Here is a 17,387-nt window from a genome sequence, read left to right as displayed (position 1 = left end):
ACCAATACCAACCATTTGTGTTCTGTGACTATCCCGAGTTTGCCATTCATAGCCCGGTGTTGGAAAAGGTCCGTCGATGCTGGCTTGCAGATGTAGTGGCGTTTTTTACGGCGGCATAGTCTTGTAGACTAAATCGATACTTACTGCTCTGTATTTAAAAAGCTCGTAGAACGCGACTTTAAACCTTAATGTATAATTTATTTAAGGGGTTAATAAAACAAAGAGATGAAACAGAATCGTCGCTTTATTCAGCAATATCCGGTTGAAAAAAAATAATCAACAAAACTACACTGAGAGTGTGAACGTGACTATTTTTACAAACAATTTACAGCGATGTTTAGATTAATATACGGGCTCAAATCGGCCGCGGCGACGCGCCAGCGCGCACTGTGCCGCCCCACGACTCGCACACTCGCCGCTCGCACGCGCGAGTCGCGGCGCACAGTGCGGCTGACCGAGCGCCGCCGCGTGAGCCACTCGCCCCTAAACACATTACTAAGCGTATGTGACGGCCCCCCACTCCCCGCCCACAAACTACGGGGGCCACATTTTTTTTTACATTTTCTCACAAATTTGCAGCCTTTTGTACAGTATATGATACTTACTAATAATATATGTATAGACATAGTTTAAAACTGTTACATACGTGTTTTTTTGTGGCGGATCGTTTCTCGGGACCGCCGCCGACGCCCGCCAGAAACGTTCCGCAAAGTTTTTTTAAAACATCAAACGGCGGCACATGCGCGTGCCGCTATACTCGCATTAGCTACGTTTAAATCACAATCATTTTACTTTTACATTACATTACATACATATATGTATATACTTTTAAACATTTTTTTTCGATTTTTTTTCTGCTAATGTTTATCTAATTACAAGTGATTTGACGGACAAATTGAAATTTCGCCGATGAAGAAACTACCCTAACTTAGAGCTCTGAGTTTTTGCCAGTAATTGTTCTGCAATCACCATTCAGCGGTTAAATACATTATCATATTTAAACATTACTGGAATATTTTATTTCACACATTTTTTTGAGATTTTTTTATTAAAATACATTTTTTTTTACATTTTCATATACAAGGCGAAAATCGATCAATAAAAACATTTACTGTTTGAAAATTGTATTATTACTACGGATTAACACGGCAAATAAATAAGTCATGTGCAATAAAAAATACTGATTTAACACCTCGTATATTCCATTTTTAATCTATGAATGGCGATAGAAAAAGACGAGTTATAGTGACTAATCGTCCCTGTATAAACGCCGCGCCCGCGCCCGCGCCCGCGCCCGCGCCCGCGCCCGCGCCCGCGCCCGCGCCCGCACCCGCACCCGCGCCGCGCCGCGCACGCGCACGCTGGCGCACTACCGCGTGCGACGTACGTGGCTGTCTCCACAACTACGAGCTAATATAATGATATTTGGATACATACGTCAAACATTATAATGAGATATAGACATCGCCTAAGTAATTTTAGTCATTTCTTTTTAATCTAAATACTTCAGTACATTTTTTGATGAAAATTTAAATTGTTTCGCTTTTCGTTCAATTTAGATTCATCATACTATAACATGTCGAAAAAAAGACCACAATGTCTTTGCAATTGCAATTACTATGAAAGCGCGGTCGCGATGTCACGTGATTGTTTTGTTTACCCTAAGAGAATTCTGAAAACCGAATGTAATTTGAACTCCCAACCATCACATCAATAAGGAATCACGCGCATTAACTACTGATAGCGTTAGAGTGGAAATATTTACGCAATGATCGAATGTTATACGATCCTAATAAAAAGGCGTATGCACACGAACGGGCTCCTGTAATATCATTATGAGCCAAATTTACTAATTATGCGATAGAATCCGAAAATTAGTTTAATTTCAATGTCTAACATTCGCGTAAACATAAGAAATCATTATCATTAGGAGCCAAATTTACTACAACGTATGACTTAGGCGCGAATGACAGAATTTAATACAAAATGTTATTTGACGTTTCTGTGCTAAACCGCACCTATGTCTTGTATACGCCTAGGTTTTGTGAAGTGTTTACACGACTCATCCCTTTTATACCGCGCTACAACCATTGACGTAATTAGGAATGTTGTTGGGACTCGCTCATTTCTGATAGTACTCGTATTCTAAAGTATATTCATGACATAGTTCAGTACATGAACAGATCATAAGCGCGCGTTCATACGGGGCTATTAGACGGCGATCACCGCTTAAGGAAAGAATATTCTACAGATCATCAAGCGTACAGAGGAATAATTTGACACTGAATTAATATTATTCTGATATAAATAGTTAATGCAACTGATATGAAGAAACACTTTACAAAGTCAAGACTTTTGTAGACAGAGATGGCGAACACTCGGTCGCATTGCAAGAATGATTGCTAAACATTTTGACGCTTTTTGAGAGCATTTTTAAGTGTATTATACTAGACTACGGATGTCAGACATGGTAATATTCTGTTGTCAGTAGAGTTCCTACATGGCGCTATTTCTGCAAGGGAGTGTCAAGTTTTATATAATTTTCTCAAAAGAACTTATTCGTGGCGTTAAGCGTGCCTTCTTGAAATTATAATTATTAACAAATAAGAGTCTAAAGCAAATTAGAAAATTATAGGCATTCTTATATTTAAACCTATTAGCCAGTATTGACCAAAACCAAATAAAAATTTAAGAGCCTAAGCTCAGAAGCCCGATTTAAACTTTTTTCATTTGAGACCGGATGTATCACAAAAGTCCCGTTATAGAAACCGCAACTTAAATTTTATTGCGTATTTGTTATTATCTTTCCAAGCCTACTAGTTCTTTTTGTTAATTTCCGGCACTAATATGCAAGAAATGAGTTTGTACTTTGGAAATCAGGGCCCACGTTATTTTTTGCAAGGATCTGCCATCTCATCTTTATAAAGTGTTGCTCTATATCTATCCAGGGCCGTAGCTGGGCGGAGAAGGGGGGCGGGACCCCCAAAAAATATTATATCCCTTGACTTATATGAATACTACTTACACATCAATCTAGTATAACCTAGCTACGACCTTGTATCTGTCGCTAACTACACTGGACCGGCCAGTTTACACAAAACTATTATAAATGATTTCCTTTGACTGTATACACGTATGGAATTGCCTTGAGATACCGATAATTCAAACAAGTATTGTTTGAGGAATTTGCCTGTGTTTTGATTATGTAGACAAATTGAGATGCTTTAGCAGAAAAAAATATTATAAAAAAATTTAACGAATGCAAAGGAAAACTGACTAAGTTACTAGCCAGTCTAATTGAGCGCCTGTATCGGCTGCCCTAAACTATTGTCCAACATGTATACAATCAAAGGAGTTACTGTACACTGTCAATACATAAAATACACACGATACGTGCCTCGTTTCGTTTATTGTATTAGATATAACTATAGATCCCTTTAAGGAACGCCCGAGTGTAAATGCCAGCTCTGGATTATATCCGTTCTTAAAATATCTAGAACGAAAGCCTAGATTCTGAAAATTCTTTCGCCGATATACAAGTATGTTATCTTTGAATATTGTTGGTTTTTAAATATTTAATAGCTTTCAATATGCGGGCGTTATAAGGTTTTTAATGAGTTTGGTATAAATCAAGGAGCAACTTTGAAGAATTGCATTTTTTTTTTTTTATTAATGTAATATAAATGTAGCAATAAATCATAAATCATAGTAGGCACCTATACGGTTGCGTTCTTTTGTATTAAATAAAATGATTACAAATATTAAGATGATCATAAAGCTACAAACAATACGTGCGCGGTATAATTCAAAACGCACACTTGTTCATTTGTATTCTGCTCGGTTTATTCTAACCTAACCTAACCAAACCGAATTCTACAGAAGTACAAACTGCTTGTTTTTCGTGATTCAAGGGGTAATCGTTTTCCCAGAATGTGGAGTAGTTGAGCCCAATTCTGAATACACTCCAGGCTCCCAAATCATACGCAATCCAGAGCTGACATTTGCCGTCGGGTCGCCTACAGTCCGCGATATTACCTATGTCACAGCCACGTAATGAAGTATTGAAGTTTGTATTACTACGGTTAACACTTCCGCGGTAGTGTCGGTCAGTTGCGAGCGTTTGTTGATTTTGGGTCAATAATGTTGGGGTCATTTGAGGCCCCTACGCATTTAACTGGCGAGTCACTTATGTCCGTTTCCCTTTACCGTAATTTAAAAGGACTTTGAAACATGTCAAGCGATGCGATGACGCAATCTTAAAATACACCACTGACATATGTATGTAGATCCAATTAAATTAGGGGACGATGAGAGAAAACTTATCCACTCATAAGTTTTTTTACTTTAGATCACTCACTTTTCAATATATTACTTTTTTGAAGCCGAGAATCGTGAAATATCAAGTCCAAAACTGTTTAGAGGTAATGCATACGTAACGGGATTTAACTCTTGCCGCTGAGAACGGAGCAATACAATTCGTAATGCCGTTACAAAAAATATACAGTAACAAATTGTACTCAATTGAAATAGACAAGGAAAAATATTGAGAACTAGAAGGGGTAGAATACTTACATAACTAAATGAACATTAAATTTACCTAGCAATTATATATATTTAGATTAGACTATTGTCTTATACAATGCATATCATATCCCCGCCTAACCCGAGGTAATGTCGTCACGTATGCACCTCTACACAAATTTCTGACATTTTGGTTAAATTTAATGTCCGTGTACAACCAGTACTTAATTTTCATAATGGACTGGATATTTTTCCTAGTATAATTTTGATATTTGTGGTTCATAGCCACGTGGATCGCACCTGCATCGTTGTGTTCTTGAGCGCTATAATCGGGGGGTATTTGACCCCCCAAAAATTTTACTGAATACATTTGAAGATCGAAAAAATTAGAAACTAAATATGCAGACTAATTTCATATTAAATAAAAAAATGCGCCCTTCAATTATATATTTTTCGACATACCCTAATATTTATAATTGAACAAAAAACATACTTTCTTTGTTACCGGCCGGGTAATGAATAATCTGCGTTCAAAGTCCACTGAAAATCATATTCAGCGAAATATAAGTAAGGAATTAGTTTGCTATGACGAACTGAACTTTATTGTTCACTAATATACTAGATTTTTCTATTAACCGTCATGAGAGTACTACATTTGGCGTTTAAGCAATTATTTTCGCTTGGCCAATTCAATGAGATATTGAATTGCATTGTAGGAACAAAATACAGCAATAATTTCAAGGGGCAATCAGAAAAATAATATTGAACCCATATTTATGTAAATAGTATTGAATAGGCTGAAAAAAATAAGTAAAGAATCAATGTATATTGTACTGGGTTTTGCTTTATGATTTACACATCAATTATATATATTATTGCATTAGCCAAATGACGCAAACATTCGCTCAAATACGCCAGAAATGTAGCTTTTAATTTAACAAAGACGTGAGGTATATAAGGGTTAGAATGTACTGTCGATTTGGTAACATTTTTGGATTATTTACACTGTGAAAATATTATGAGAACTAGAGATTATTTGTCTAATCTTACATTGCTACCAGCTTTATACAGGGTGTATTTTTTGTAACAAAAATAAAACTCAATACTCTTATATTGAGAAAGTCTTGCGACCGATTTCAATAAACGATGTTAATCTTTGATCCATAACTGTAAAATAATATAAAGAAGTCGTTTGTAAGCGTGTTAAATAAACTTTACTAAGATCAAAAAAGGGCGATTGGATCATTGTTTCGAATTCGGCGGTTAATCGATACGCCAGCTTAGGATTTTCTGGTGAAATCCATTTCCGAGTCTTTGGGATGGTTATGGGCACCTCCATGAAATGATGTCGCTAGATTGAAGGGTAGATTCGATTATTGACATTTGACAGAGAAAATAGTAAGTAAAGCGATAGAATAAGACAATGTTACTAAAACTTGGCTCAGTGGTGTAGTTGTATTGCGCGCGGTACTAAACCGCTTTAGGATCCTGTGTCGGGCAGCGATATTGGGGAATTTTTGCTCAGTATTAGCCCGGAGTCAGGACAGGCTCGCCCCCTATCACATCATGGGACGGTACATACTAGACGAAAAGTGGGTGCTCTGGTTGCACATTCATTTTAGAGAATAAAGGTGTGATGGGTCTGTTTATTAGAAATAATTTTGTGACGTATTGATTGAATAATTTTTTTTAAATTTAGGCACTACGTAAACTACGATGCAATTTAAAGATCGTGGCTGAAATAACAAAAGACCATAATATAATAAAAATGGTATTTTTACCGAGAAATCAATAGACATTGCAAATTGTGTCGAAACAATATAAAAAAGATAAAAGCGAATAACTATCATTTTGCACATTACACAGTCCTCATTTAGTAAAATTATTTGGCTTTATTTGTGAACAATATTAAGAGTATTTTATTTGCATTTTAAAAATCGCGTGTATTTGCAAATTTATACACTACAACTGATTTCCTACGGAGCATGGTATGAGCTGGTAGCAATGCGATGATGCTGTTAGATCCCGAATAACTTAAGCGAAGTCTTATGTAGGAGAAACAAACATTATGTAGGAGCAATATCAGTACATATTTTGGCGCGCATTAAACATATCGAAGCGACGCATCGTCCAATAAAATAACCTTTGAACTCGCATAAAGACCAAAACGAAAACTGTTAAATACCCATAAACGTAGTAAAATAATTGCATTACACGTGTCGCGGCGCAGTGTTTCCCGCGCTGCGGCGCGCCATCTTAATGACGTCACGACACAAAATGGCGCCTACTAAAAGTAACTTAACAATAAAACAAAAAATTACAAAAGAATGTTGTTACATTATTTTTAATATCACAAAATTTTTCTACAAATTGTTTTATTTAAATAATTATTTACAAAACGCCTGGGGCGTTAAAAAAATGGCGAACGAGAGTCGAGAAAAAAATAATAAAAAAAAAACGCGCGAAACACTACTCCGCTCGGTGCTCGTATAAGACTGGCTAGAACACTAGTATGGGTAGGTGGTGTGGTGTGGATGAGTCGGTCCGGGTGGCGGCGGTGGTTTGTCACGTGACCTCCATGGGCAGCGTGTCGGCGGCGCGGCGTCGCACGGCGCCGTTGGTGGCGGCGTCGTCGGCGTCGGCCGGGGGCGCGTCGGCCGCCAGCCCCGCCAGCGCGCCGCCGCGCGTCGCCGCCAGCCCCGCCGGCAGCGTCGCCGGCCCCAGCCCCGCGCCCAGCCCCGCGCCCAGCCCCGCGCTCAGCGGCGCGCGGCCCTCCACCATCTCACTGCAACAACACAGTACGTGCACGTCACATATCACCAATAATAAATTACGTTAGTAATTATCATTACAAACTATAATATCGGTATATAGTTAAAAAAGGGCGGATAAAATAAGCATCTTATTGTTTTGTGACATGAAAATGGCAATTGTTAATTAATTTGCTTTAATGAATCTTAAAATGTGTGGTGTAATACTCACGCAATTGGCGCAGCTCGTGGCTGCGCGATGAGTCTCGCTTGGCGCGCCTTGAGCTGAGTTGCGGTGGTGAACGCGATGGTCGGCATGTTGGCCGACAGTGCCTGCGCGCCGGGACCGGAAATCGCGATTTTCTGTCCACTCTTCGGTATCTGCACGTTTTTGTGCAGCAGGTTGGCGACCACAGAACTCGGTAGACATGTCGGCTTTGAGGGCGTCGCGATTGTGATCGACGTGGAGGGCTCGGCGACGCCGCGGGCCTGCGGGGTGGACACCTGCAGCCGGTTCTTCAGCTGGATCTGATGGCGCACGTGCGGCAGTGTGGGCAGCGAGGCGCGCACGATTTGTCGCCCGTCGAGGCTGACGCTGACACGGTGCGGCCGCGTAGCGGTCGCGGTGGCGGTGGCGGGTGTGGCAACGGCCGACTTGATGGCGCCATCAAACGCTACCACCTGTCGCTTCTTGTCATTCATATCGAGCCGCGCGACTGTGGTTTTGCCGGGCGTGGGGTGCCGCACAACGTTCACGAGGTGCGTTCCCTTGCCGAGCTGCCCGCTCTTGATCTCCAACAGCTGTGCGACGGAGCCGGGCGCCGCCTTCAGTAGCGCTGCGTTGGGAGCCTTGGCGTCTGCCAGCGTAGCGAGCGAGACCACTGTGGGTAAATGCGCCACGCGATTCTGTGCCAAGAGCTGCGTACGCTGAGAATGTGTCAACGAATGCGCGTGCACCACCTGGAAACAACGTATAAAATAATCATTTTTTTATATAGACCTCAAAAAGGCGAGTAACTGGTAACTTGCAGAAAATAAACTTGTTATTATAAGTAGTACATATGTATTGTATTAAGAGATTAGTTGAGTAAACAATAGTATGTAACGCACCTTGAGCTTGTTGGGCTGCACGTGGTGCAGTGCGTGCGAGGGCGCGACGACGAGCGGCTGCGCGGCGTGCGCGGCGTGCGCGGCGTGCGCGGCGTGCGCGTGCAGCTGCAGCGGCTTGTGCGCAAGCGCGGCCGGCGCCAGCTGCACCAGCGGCGCCGACACGCGCCGCCCCGACCCCGCCGCCGACACGCCCGCCACCACCGTGCTCACGCCCGACACGCCCGACACCGCGGACACGCCGGACACACCCGGCACACCTGGAAACGTAACATATTCTCTAATAATCACATTTAACACAAAATATAACAATATCTAAAAGTTATATTGCATGCGAACTGTTGATTACTTCCTGCGATGTTTACTGTACATTAAAGTAAACCTACCACCATCTCTAACAGGCTGCACCGGCACGGCGACGGCGACTGGCGGGAACGGACCGTTTGGTACCAACACGCCCGCCTGCGTCGACAGTAGATGATTCTGTAAGCGAACCTGTAAAAATAAATACAATATATTCACTTGTACAGTATAGTGTTTGCAATCTGTTTACCATGAACGTCAACACGTATTATAATTATATGACGTGTAGATACGTCTGAGACGTATATAGTCGTCAGTGACGTGTATAGACGTTCAATGTGTAGAGCTAACCTTGAGGCTATCGGAGACGGCGACGGTGAGTATCTGCGGCACGTCGTCGCTGGCGCGGCGCGGCGCGGACGTTATGATGTGCTTCTTCAGCGGCGAGTGCTTCGTCTGCACAGTCTTCAGTTGAACGCCCGGTGCGAGCTGCACCTCTTCTAGGGTCTCCTCTTTCCTCTTCTTCTCAAGTTTAATTGGCACCTGGGCAAATATTTAGTTATACAAATCACGGAACATGTAGCTTGCTTCTTGCGACGTACAAACAGTGGTTTAAGTACGAGTATACAAATTAGAAATAGACATTGCGGTAGTAACCACGCAGCTAAACATACGTTGCTCTATAATTGAACAGCACAGAATTCACAATCGTCCAGTATATTCCGGTGTAAAGTGACAAGCACAAACCTCATTGACCTCCTCGAGTATGATGTTCTGCGTGGGTACGGGCGCTGGCGCTGCGGCGGGCGGGGCGGGGGCGGGCGGGGTGGGGGCTGCTGCAGGGGTCGGGGCGGGGGCCGGCGCCGGCGGCGGGGACGGGGGCGGCGGGGGCTCCTGCGCCGATAGGTATATGGACTCGCGCCTAGCCGCGCACACGTGCACCTGCGACGAGCCGAACGAGTCGCCCTGCACAACAATAGTATACGTTATTAGTATGCATAAATATCAGCTGCTTATATCAAAATATTATGTTAGTAGTCTTCCATTACCAGTTATGGTAGACTACTAACCAGTCGGTACCTGGGTACCGACTGGTACCGATTAGGTTTCCATTTTAGTCTGCATTAACATCATAACATAATGTTCTATAATCCATACACAGAGTGTTCCAGATAGCGACTTTGATGTTTTCATTACACAGTGTTCTTTTTTTATAATATTTTAATCAATATTCACGTACCTTTTTCTTCTTGTAGCCAGAGTCGGTACGCCCATCCGAACTCTGGCCTTGCAGTAAAAAAGGCTCTTTCCCGTCCACGTCCTTGACGAGTTGCTCCAGTATGTCGTCGGATATGTTCATCTTGCGCTCGTCGTCGTCCGCGAGCGCCTTTAGATCCGTCTCCGAGAGGATGCTCTCCATTTGCGCGTCGGTGAAAACTGCATAAGAAACAAGCATGTATTTTGATTCGTCTTATTTTACTGAATTAACTCTTATTTTAAATAAAAAAAATGTTAGAAACCTCGTTTTTCCTTATGACCGCAGTATACTCTACAGCTTTGCTCACGTTATATTATAATGTTTTATCTCCGCCAACCAAAACGCACGAGACCCTATGGTATATATATTTTTTAAATTCCAATGCAATGGCGAGACGAGCACGCCGCTTAGATGTTTGTAAGCAATACGATAGCTCATAAACAATAGCAACACCATACGTAACTTTGACTTACAAGACACTGCATGGCACTCCACTCTGATGTCGCCTTAAGATATGAGACATTAAGTCTCATAATGCCGAGTTATTACCGGTGGTATCTCAATTTTTTATCGAACCTGCAAAGTTGTCCGGCAGCAGTTCATCGCTGACGTCCACCACTGAGTCGGGCTCCTCGCCGCGCAGCGACCGCAGGCTGAACTCGGAGGACGTGAAGCAGTCTCCGCCGCCGCCCTTGTCCGCCGGCCCGCCGCCCAGCAGCCGCAACTCCACCGCCATCGGAGTGTCCACGTTGAGCGCCACCTCACCCAACAGCTTGTCATTCACCGGCGGTGATGGGGGAGGCGTTTTCGGCCGGAAATGTAACCTGCAGTATGGGTAGACTGTTTAATTTCTAGTAAAGAGCATGTCGGGTATTCGCGGGCCAGATGGTATTATTTTGTATGCAGGGCTTTAATAAATGAGTCATTAGATGGTAAGAGATCGCCATGGTTCATAAACATCCACAGAAGAATGCATTAAAGGAATTAATTAAGAAGAGGAAAAACAAGAGTAGAGACTTTCCGTCCTCACACCCACCACTACAACTCCTGTAAGCCAAGATCAGCAGTGGCACGCATTTTATGACATCGAGCAGTGAAGCTCGGCGAGTCTCAGGGAAAACTAATTTGTCATTATCCCACAATTAAATTAATCAAATAGAACAAGAGTAATGGGAATGTTTTAAACTTACCATTTGCTGTGTACCTCGTCGATGAAGGAGCGGAACTCGCGCTCGACCGGGCTCAGACTCTCGTCCGAGTCGTAGCTGGTGTCGCTGCACGCGCTGTACGTGCGCTTCCTGATCACCCGCCGCAGATTCTCTCTCACGTACTCGTCTATAGTCCTTGCACTATCACTAATATCACTTTTAACATCCGACACGTCCATCGGCTCCGGCTTCACCTCGTCCAAGTACGGTCTCACGTCATCCAGCGGCCTCATGTCGAGACTGGGTTGTATCTCATCGATCGTCGGCCTTATGCCCGAGAGGTTTTGTCGGCTCTCGTCTGTCGGCTTGATGTCGGCGAGATTTGGTTTGGTGTCTTCGATCGAGTGCCGGATGTCGTCGAAGTTGAGTTTGGTGTCTGACTTCAGGCAATCGAGCGCCGGTTTGGTGTCCTCTTCCTTGACGGGACACGTCCAGAGGTCTGGGTTGCGCGCGAGGTGTCGTCTGAAAGCTCGCCTCCACGGATACTTGCCGCTCTCGTGGTAATCCCTGACCAACTCTTTAGGCGTTCGATGCACCTTTGTCTCCAGCTCCATCTGTGTGAGAACATCAAACTTAAGAAGTGCTTCGAGTGTGACAGTGTATTGATGTGCGTGGTGTGGTATATTGCGTACCTCCTCGTGCAGCTGCGCGTGTCGGCGCGTGCGGTGCGGGAAGGTGAGGTGCGGCCACAGGTCGTCGAGCGGCGTGCGCACGCGGTCGAGCGCCACGCGCCCGCCGCGCCCCGCGCGCGCGCGGCACAGCCCGGCGCAGCGCGACCACGCGCCGCCCGCGCCGCCCGCGCCACCACGCGCCCTCCGCCTCGCCGGACCACACCGACGTCAGCGTGTACCTGTGACGTCAACGCACAGTGTAAAACGACGTTAAGTCCACTGTCCCAACGTTTACTTTATAAACAATCACGACAAACCGACTTTGACACTTGCAAGACTTGTAGAGAACTATTGAAATATTGCTGCTAGTGTAAACGGCCCTTGTAAGTTTTGCGCAATATATTGCTACCAGACCTTGCTAGTCCTTAGCTCAACAACACAATTCTTCATATATTATATTATACAGAATTCAGAATACACCTTTATTACAAAGTGAATAACGACTAAAATCATACATATGACATACCTGTACCGTTCATCCAGCTCGTGCTCGAAAAGGCCTTCCTTCGACGGACTGTCCGGATCCACAGGGTCGCCGTACAACGTCGCCGTAGGCTGTGACCAAACAGTACAATATGAGCTTAAAGATAATAATATCTTTTAGTACACATTTATCTATGTTATAACTTATGAAAAAATTATAGGTCTATAAACTTCAATATATATTTCTATATTCTATACACCAGAACGTAGTTTATCGATATGTAAAGTATCGATAAATCTTTAAGTCGTAATATCAATGAATCGATGCTGCAATTATCAATATCCTCTTATAAGTAAAATCGTAATTAATTTAAAATCTAGTATCGAGTACTTAGTGTCGACTGTTGATAATCGATGTGCCAAACATCGATATCCATTCGAATGAAAATCGCAATACAAACTCACCATTTCGTAATAGCAACCGGGCTTGCGTCGAAACGCGAAGGGCCCGTCGTCCGGAGGCGACGCAGCTTCCGCCCGCGACCCGCTCTCCTCCTCCGAGGACGAGTACACACCGGAATCTACGACACCAAATAATGTACAACTGTTTTACATGCACACAATAAACGGTTTCTTAATCACCACTAAGCATTTAAATTGCTCGAACAATGAGGTATCTTTATTTTTGTTGTCGATATTAGATTTAAGGCTCAGCGTATATAAAATATTGTGGAAATGGTAGTAAATTCGACTCAACTTTATTTTTTTGACATATTATTTTTATTGTTATTGTGACTTTTTTTAAATGAGCCAAGAACTTGGCGCTTTTTAGACAAAAAATAAATATTATGACAAATTTAATATTGACGGAATATGTCAAAAACCTGAATGCATTTGATAAATTTTCACACCTACAGTGACAGATATTGACAAAAGTAAACAATAATTTCACACATGTTTTAATAATTTTTTAGTTAAGTAATTGGTAAAAATTTGAAAGTATACGATTACTACAGTACTCGGATGTAAATATTTCACATAGGGCTAGAGAAAGACAATGTTCAACATTATCGAGTATTGTTTCGTTCAATCACACCCTTATGATGTTTCATCACCGATTTGCCATTCTCTTTCTACCACTCAAAGTGTAAAATTTAACTGCCGGGTACTGTAGTTCTATTAGATTTAGCGGTAGTTATCGGCGTAGGTTCCCTGATTTATAAATGGGGCGCTGATGTAAAAGGCTCGACGTAGGGACTACAGTGCACCCGAGGGCGAGTACATCATACGAACGACGACCAACGAGATACACAAATCTCGACAATCGCCGTTAAAATGTTGCGCAATAAACCTACCATATACGGCAGGTTGTGGAATTATTATGTTGGCACCGTGATATCGAGACCCAGAATAGTCCAGGAACGATCATGGCTAGTGAGAAAAGGAAACTCATCGTCACAATCGTAATGCCGGCCCACAGACTGGCCAGCGACAACCACATGCGAGCTGAAGTGCGTGCGCGCGGTCGCGGTCGCGTGTATGTAGTGTGCACTCACCTCGCAGCCCCTGCGCGGAGCCGACGGCGAGCCTTGGTTTCCGTCTCCTGTACGGACGCTTCTCGCGCTGCAACGCAACATCACCACCGTAATACCACATCCAAACCGCTCACATCTCACACTTCACATCGCACTCGGTCGATCGTCATGGGTTATCGAAACCGGTGACTATCGACTTCGTAAATGTTATCGATTGTACTGTATTCAGTGGGGAAGGTTTAATAGTGCTATATCGGGAATATTTTATACACTATGATAGTGATGAAAACAACAAATGTCGATAAATTTTAAATCGAGAACATTTAAGGTATACTCGTGCACTTAACTAATGAAACATTGGTGTTTCGAGTAATATTTCATATCGTTGGATCATGTTAGAAAATCGAATCAATATCGATTATTGACGAGAGGTTTTTATGGACAAATCGCTAACGATTAAATAAATATAGATTTGCAAAATACTTGTAAACGACTCAATATACAACTGAGAGTTCATAACAGTCGAATACTAAGAAATAATTATTCGATATCCATTTTGAATATATTAGAACCAAAATTTTTATGAAATTCAAATACGTTTTCCGCAAGTAGGTAGGTAGATAGATAAGCATTGTATTTTCCTTATACACCGTTCCAATTATAGAACCGTGTTGAGGGATAAAAAAAAGTCCGTATAGTTGTAGCATGATGGGTATTCACCTGTCTGGGCTGGTCGACGGGCGTGGGCGGCGGGTAGTGCGGCGCGGGGTACGGCTCGCGGCGGAAGTTCGGCGTCGGGATCGGCACCGGCGCCGTGTACACGGGCCTGTGGGACAATTGCACACTTTCAATTATGTATTCCGACGTGTAGTAGTGGCGAAACGTCCATACTACCCGATTAATATCGGCTTCTCTTTTAGGTTTATTAACGTTTGTCTTAGTTTTTGTTTTTTGTGAAATTAGCCGTGCTGTTTTAACTAAGGCGTGATTTTTTTGGCTCGAGTTACTTTTTGAAAAATTTCACCTTTCGCCACTGATGTGTAGAGTTTATAGATACCTAAATATGTTATAAATGAAATGAAATGATTTATTTGAATCTGTAAAATGTTATACATTATTTAGATTACGTCAATATTAACTCTACCACAAGTTCGAAAAGCAGTTTTCACCAGAGAAGAACGGGCAAGAAACTCTGGTGTTGCTCTTTTCAATCAGTTTAGGGTAAAGACTACAGTACATGATAAAGTGAGAAGAGGAAAAAAAATCCATAAAGAGTAATTAGGTAGGTGGAAGAGAAATTAATTGAGAATAGTTAATTAATAGTCTATCAGTGGTGACGTGTCCATACAACCCGATTCCTACCGGCTTCCCTTTTATAAGGTTTGTTTACGTTTGTCTTCTCTGGCGATGGGTTAACTAAGGCATTTTTTTTAGCCTCGGGTTACCTTTTAACCCTTCGCCACTGTAGTCTATAGATAATTTTGCTCCGTAATTGTAATTAGATACGAAAGGGAATGCCATAAGAGTAGCCTGACGAGTAGACATGCTTTATAGTCTATAGACAATATAGGCCCGTAATATCGTTGCACACTGCAGGGAATGTCCTAAGAGCAGCAGGGTGAGCAGGTATGTATGTGACCTGGGCGGCGGGTCGTGGTGCAGGTGGTGCGCGAAGTCGCCGGCGGCGTAGCGGCGCTCGGCGATGAGCGCGGTGAGGCGCACCAGCTCGCGCTTGGCCCGCTCGCGCCGCGCCACCAGCTCCAGCAGCGACAGCGCGCGCGCCAGGTCCCGCCGCAGCTTCAGCATCTTCTCGTACGAGCTCTCGTCGTTCTTCCTGCAACGCGATTACACAACACAGTTACTAACGAGCGTAGCCTTGTGGGTCATTAGAATCACCATATAATGTGCAATTAATGCTACTGCACTTGATCGTCAATAGAGGGACGTCCAATCTAATAGGATATAATTTAATGAGAGGATTCACCACCAATCGATGTAATTATGGAGGTCTGTTCTAACCCGGATGTACACGGGCTGACCCCGGAACGTGACACTCTCCCGTGGGCCACTGTGTCGGGCTTTACACCTTAGACACAGCACGATAGTAATTATCCAAGAGGATACAAATATTCTATCACCAGCAACATAATACCCTTCATATAAAAAACGCTCAGTCTTCTAATCCGGGATTAAATTAATCCTCTTACTTCAGATTCAATATCTGGACGTACCTGTTCTTCCTGGTCTGCATCTTCTCAGTGCGCCGCCTGAACGCCAAGTACGGGTTGTTGGCAGACTGGCCCATTCGGTTCTCAGTCTTCACCGACAGGATCAACGGATGTTGCTGCATAACACAAAACATTGTTAACATTCGAGTATTAACAAGTATTGTAAATTAAATGTTCAGAGCTAAAAACAATTAGTCACTTCACGTCAGATGTGCTAAAATATGAGTTTAGTCAAGAAGAATCTAAAATACACAGTACATTCGTAAAATTCCAAAAAAAATTAAACAGAACATCTAAATTTGTTTCTAATCATCATTCTTCACGTACAATAACTATCATATAAATTATATATATTTATAGTCGGTCCGTGGAAATACTAAAAATGACGTGACCAATAAAATTAAACTATTTTTCGGATTTTATCGCGATTTTTATATTTTAATTTTCTCCGAACGTTTCGTGGTCACGGAGCAGGGCCATTAACTTAATTTGCGACATTATGAAACGAAAAATCAAAGCGAAAGCCACTAACAGTGTTGAGCCGCTTGTTGAGCCAGTAGTCGTACACGGCGATGACGAGGTCGTCGTGCCTTTCCAGCAGCAGCTTCGCCTCGTTCAGCGTCACCACCGTCTGGCCCGAGCTCTTCTCCAGCTTGTCCATCATCTGCTCGAACTTCAGCTCTGGAAGACGACAACTGATATCAAACACGCGCGTGAGGGTTATATTGTAATAATTTATATGCTGTATTCAGTGACCTAGCTTGTAATAGAGGGGAGCTATATCTAAATTTTGTTGGGGCCCCCTTCAGGGCAGTGGGATCTTTTGGGTTCCTGTTTAGTTTAATGTAGGTGTGGGCCAAAACTGGCCAAGAGGGGTCCCAAAGCTCGGGGGCCCCGTATCATTAATACGGTGGTAGCTACGTCCCTGGCTGTATTACAAGTTACTATAAGAAGTCGATTCTGTTTTGCCTAACACTGCCGTGGTAACTGGAAATCGAGAGGCCAATAAGTCAAAGGCGGGTTTTTTATTACTGGTTTAGAATGCGCGTTAAACGAACTTTCTTCCTATCTATGTTTCATACATCTAGGTAAATTATAATTTTTTTTTCTTGTATGATAAACAGCAGTAAGAACGATATCTAGTAAACCATGTAATAGAGCATAACCGCCATTTTTTACTTACTGCCCCCTTGATTACTACGGCAGCACAGGCAAAGCATAAGCACGCCAAACTAACAACAAATGTGATTGTAACAATAGTTGTCACAAAATGAACAGCGAAATTAGAAGTCTCATTAATTGCAGGTGCGGAATACACTCATATTGAGACCTAAATCAAAATTGATTTTGAACAAATTAGGTATTTCATACGCAAGAGTCATT

General features: G+C 42.8%; 1 protein-coding gene across 1 annotated transcript in view; it reads right to left on the bottom strand.

Annotated features, from left to right (window-relative positions):
- Positions 1-226: 226 nt before the first annotated feature.
- Positions 227-17,387, bottom strand: part of LOC115440269 — a 112,901-nt gene continuing 95,740 nt past the window's right edge. Inside the window, exons 4-21 of the mRNA XM_037440000.1 lie at positions 16,537-16,685; positions 16,008-16,120; positions 15,416-15,610; positions 14,497-14,602; positions 13,798-13,864; positions 12,707-12,822; positions 12,285-12,373; positions 11,974-11,997; positions 11,780-11,930; positions 11,130-11,701; positions 10,516-10,763; positions 9,922-10,118; positions 9,429-9,647; positions 9,033-9,224; positions 8,765-8,873; positions 8,382-8,638; positions 7,504-8,231; positions 227-7,306 (exon numbers count right to left, since the gene is read on the bottom strand). Coding sequence (XP_037295897.1) covers positions 7,087-7,306; positions 7,504-8,231; positions 8,382-8,638; positions 8,765-8,873; positions 9,033-9,224; positions 9,429-9,647; positions 9,922-10,118; positions 10,516-10,763; positions 11,130-11,701; positions 11,780-11,930; positions 11,974-11,997; positions 12,285-12,373; positions 12,707-12,822; positions 13,798-13,864; positions 14,497-14,602; positions 15,416-15,610; positions 16,008-16,120; positions 16,537-16,685 — 3,752 coding nt within the window. The 3' untranslated portion in view covers positions 227-7,086. The remainder of the gene's footprint in view (positions 7,307-7,503; positions 8,232-8,381; positions 8,639-8,764; positions 8,874-9,032; positions 9,225-9,428; positions 9,648-9,921; positions 10,119-10,515; positions 10,764-11,129; positions 11,702-11,779; positions 11,931-11,973; positions 11,998-12,284; positions 12,374-12,706; positions 12,823-13,797; positions 13,865-14,496; positions 14,603-15,415; positions 15,611-16,007; positions 16,121-16,536; positions 16,686-17,387) is intronic.

This window comes from Manduca sexta, chromosome 18, assembly GCF_014839805.1.
Source record: "Manduca sexta isolate Smith_Timp_Sample1 chromosome 18, JHU_Msex_v1.0, whole genome shotgun sequence".
Taxonomy (NCBI): domain Eukaryota; kingdom Metazoa; phylum Arthropoda; class Insecta; order Lepidoptera; family Sphingidae; genus Manduca; species Manduca sexta.
Note: the sequence above shows the minus strand (reverse complement) of the source record. Positions and strands in the feature narration are given on the sequence as shown.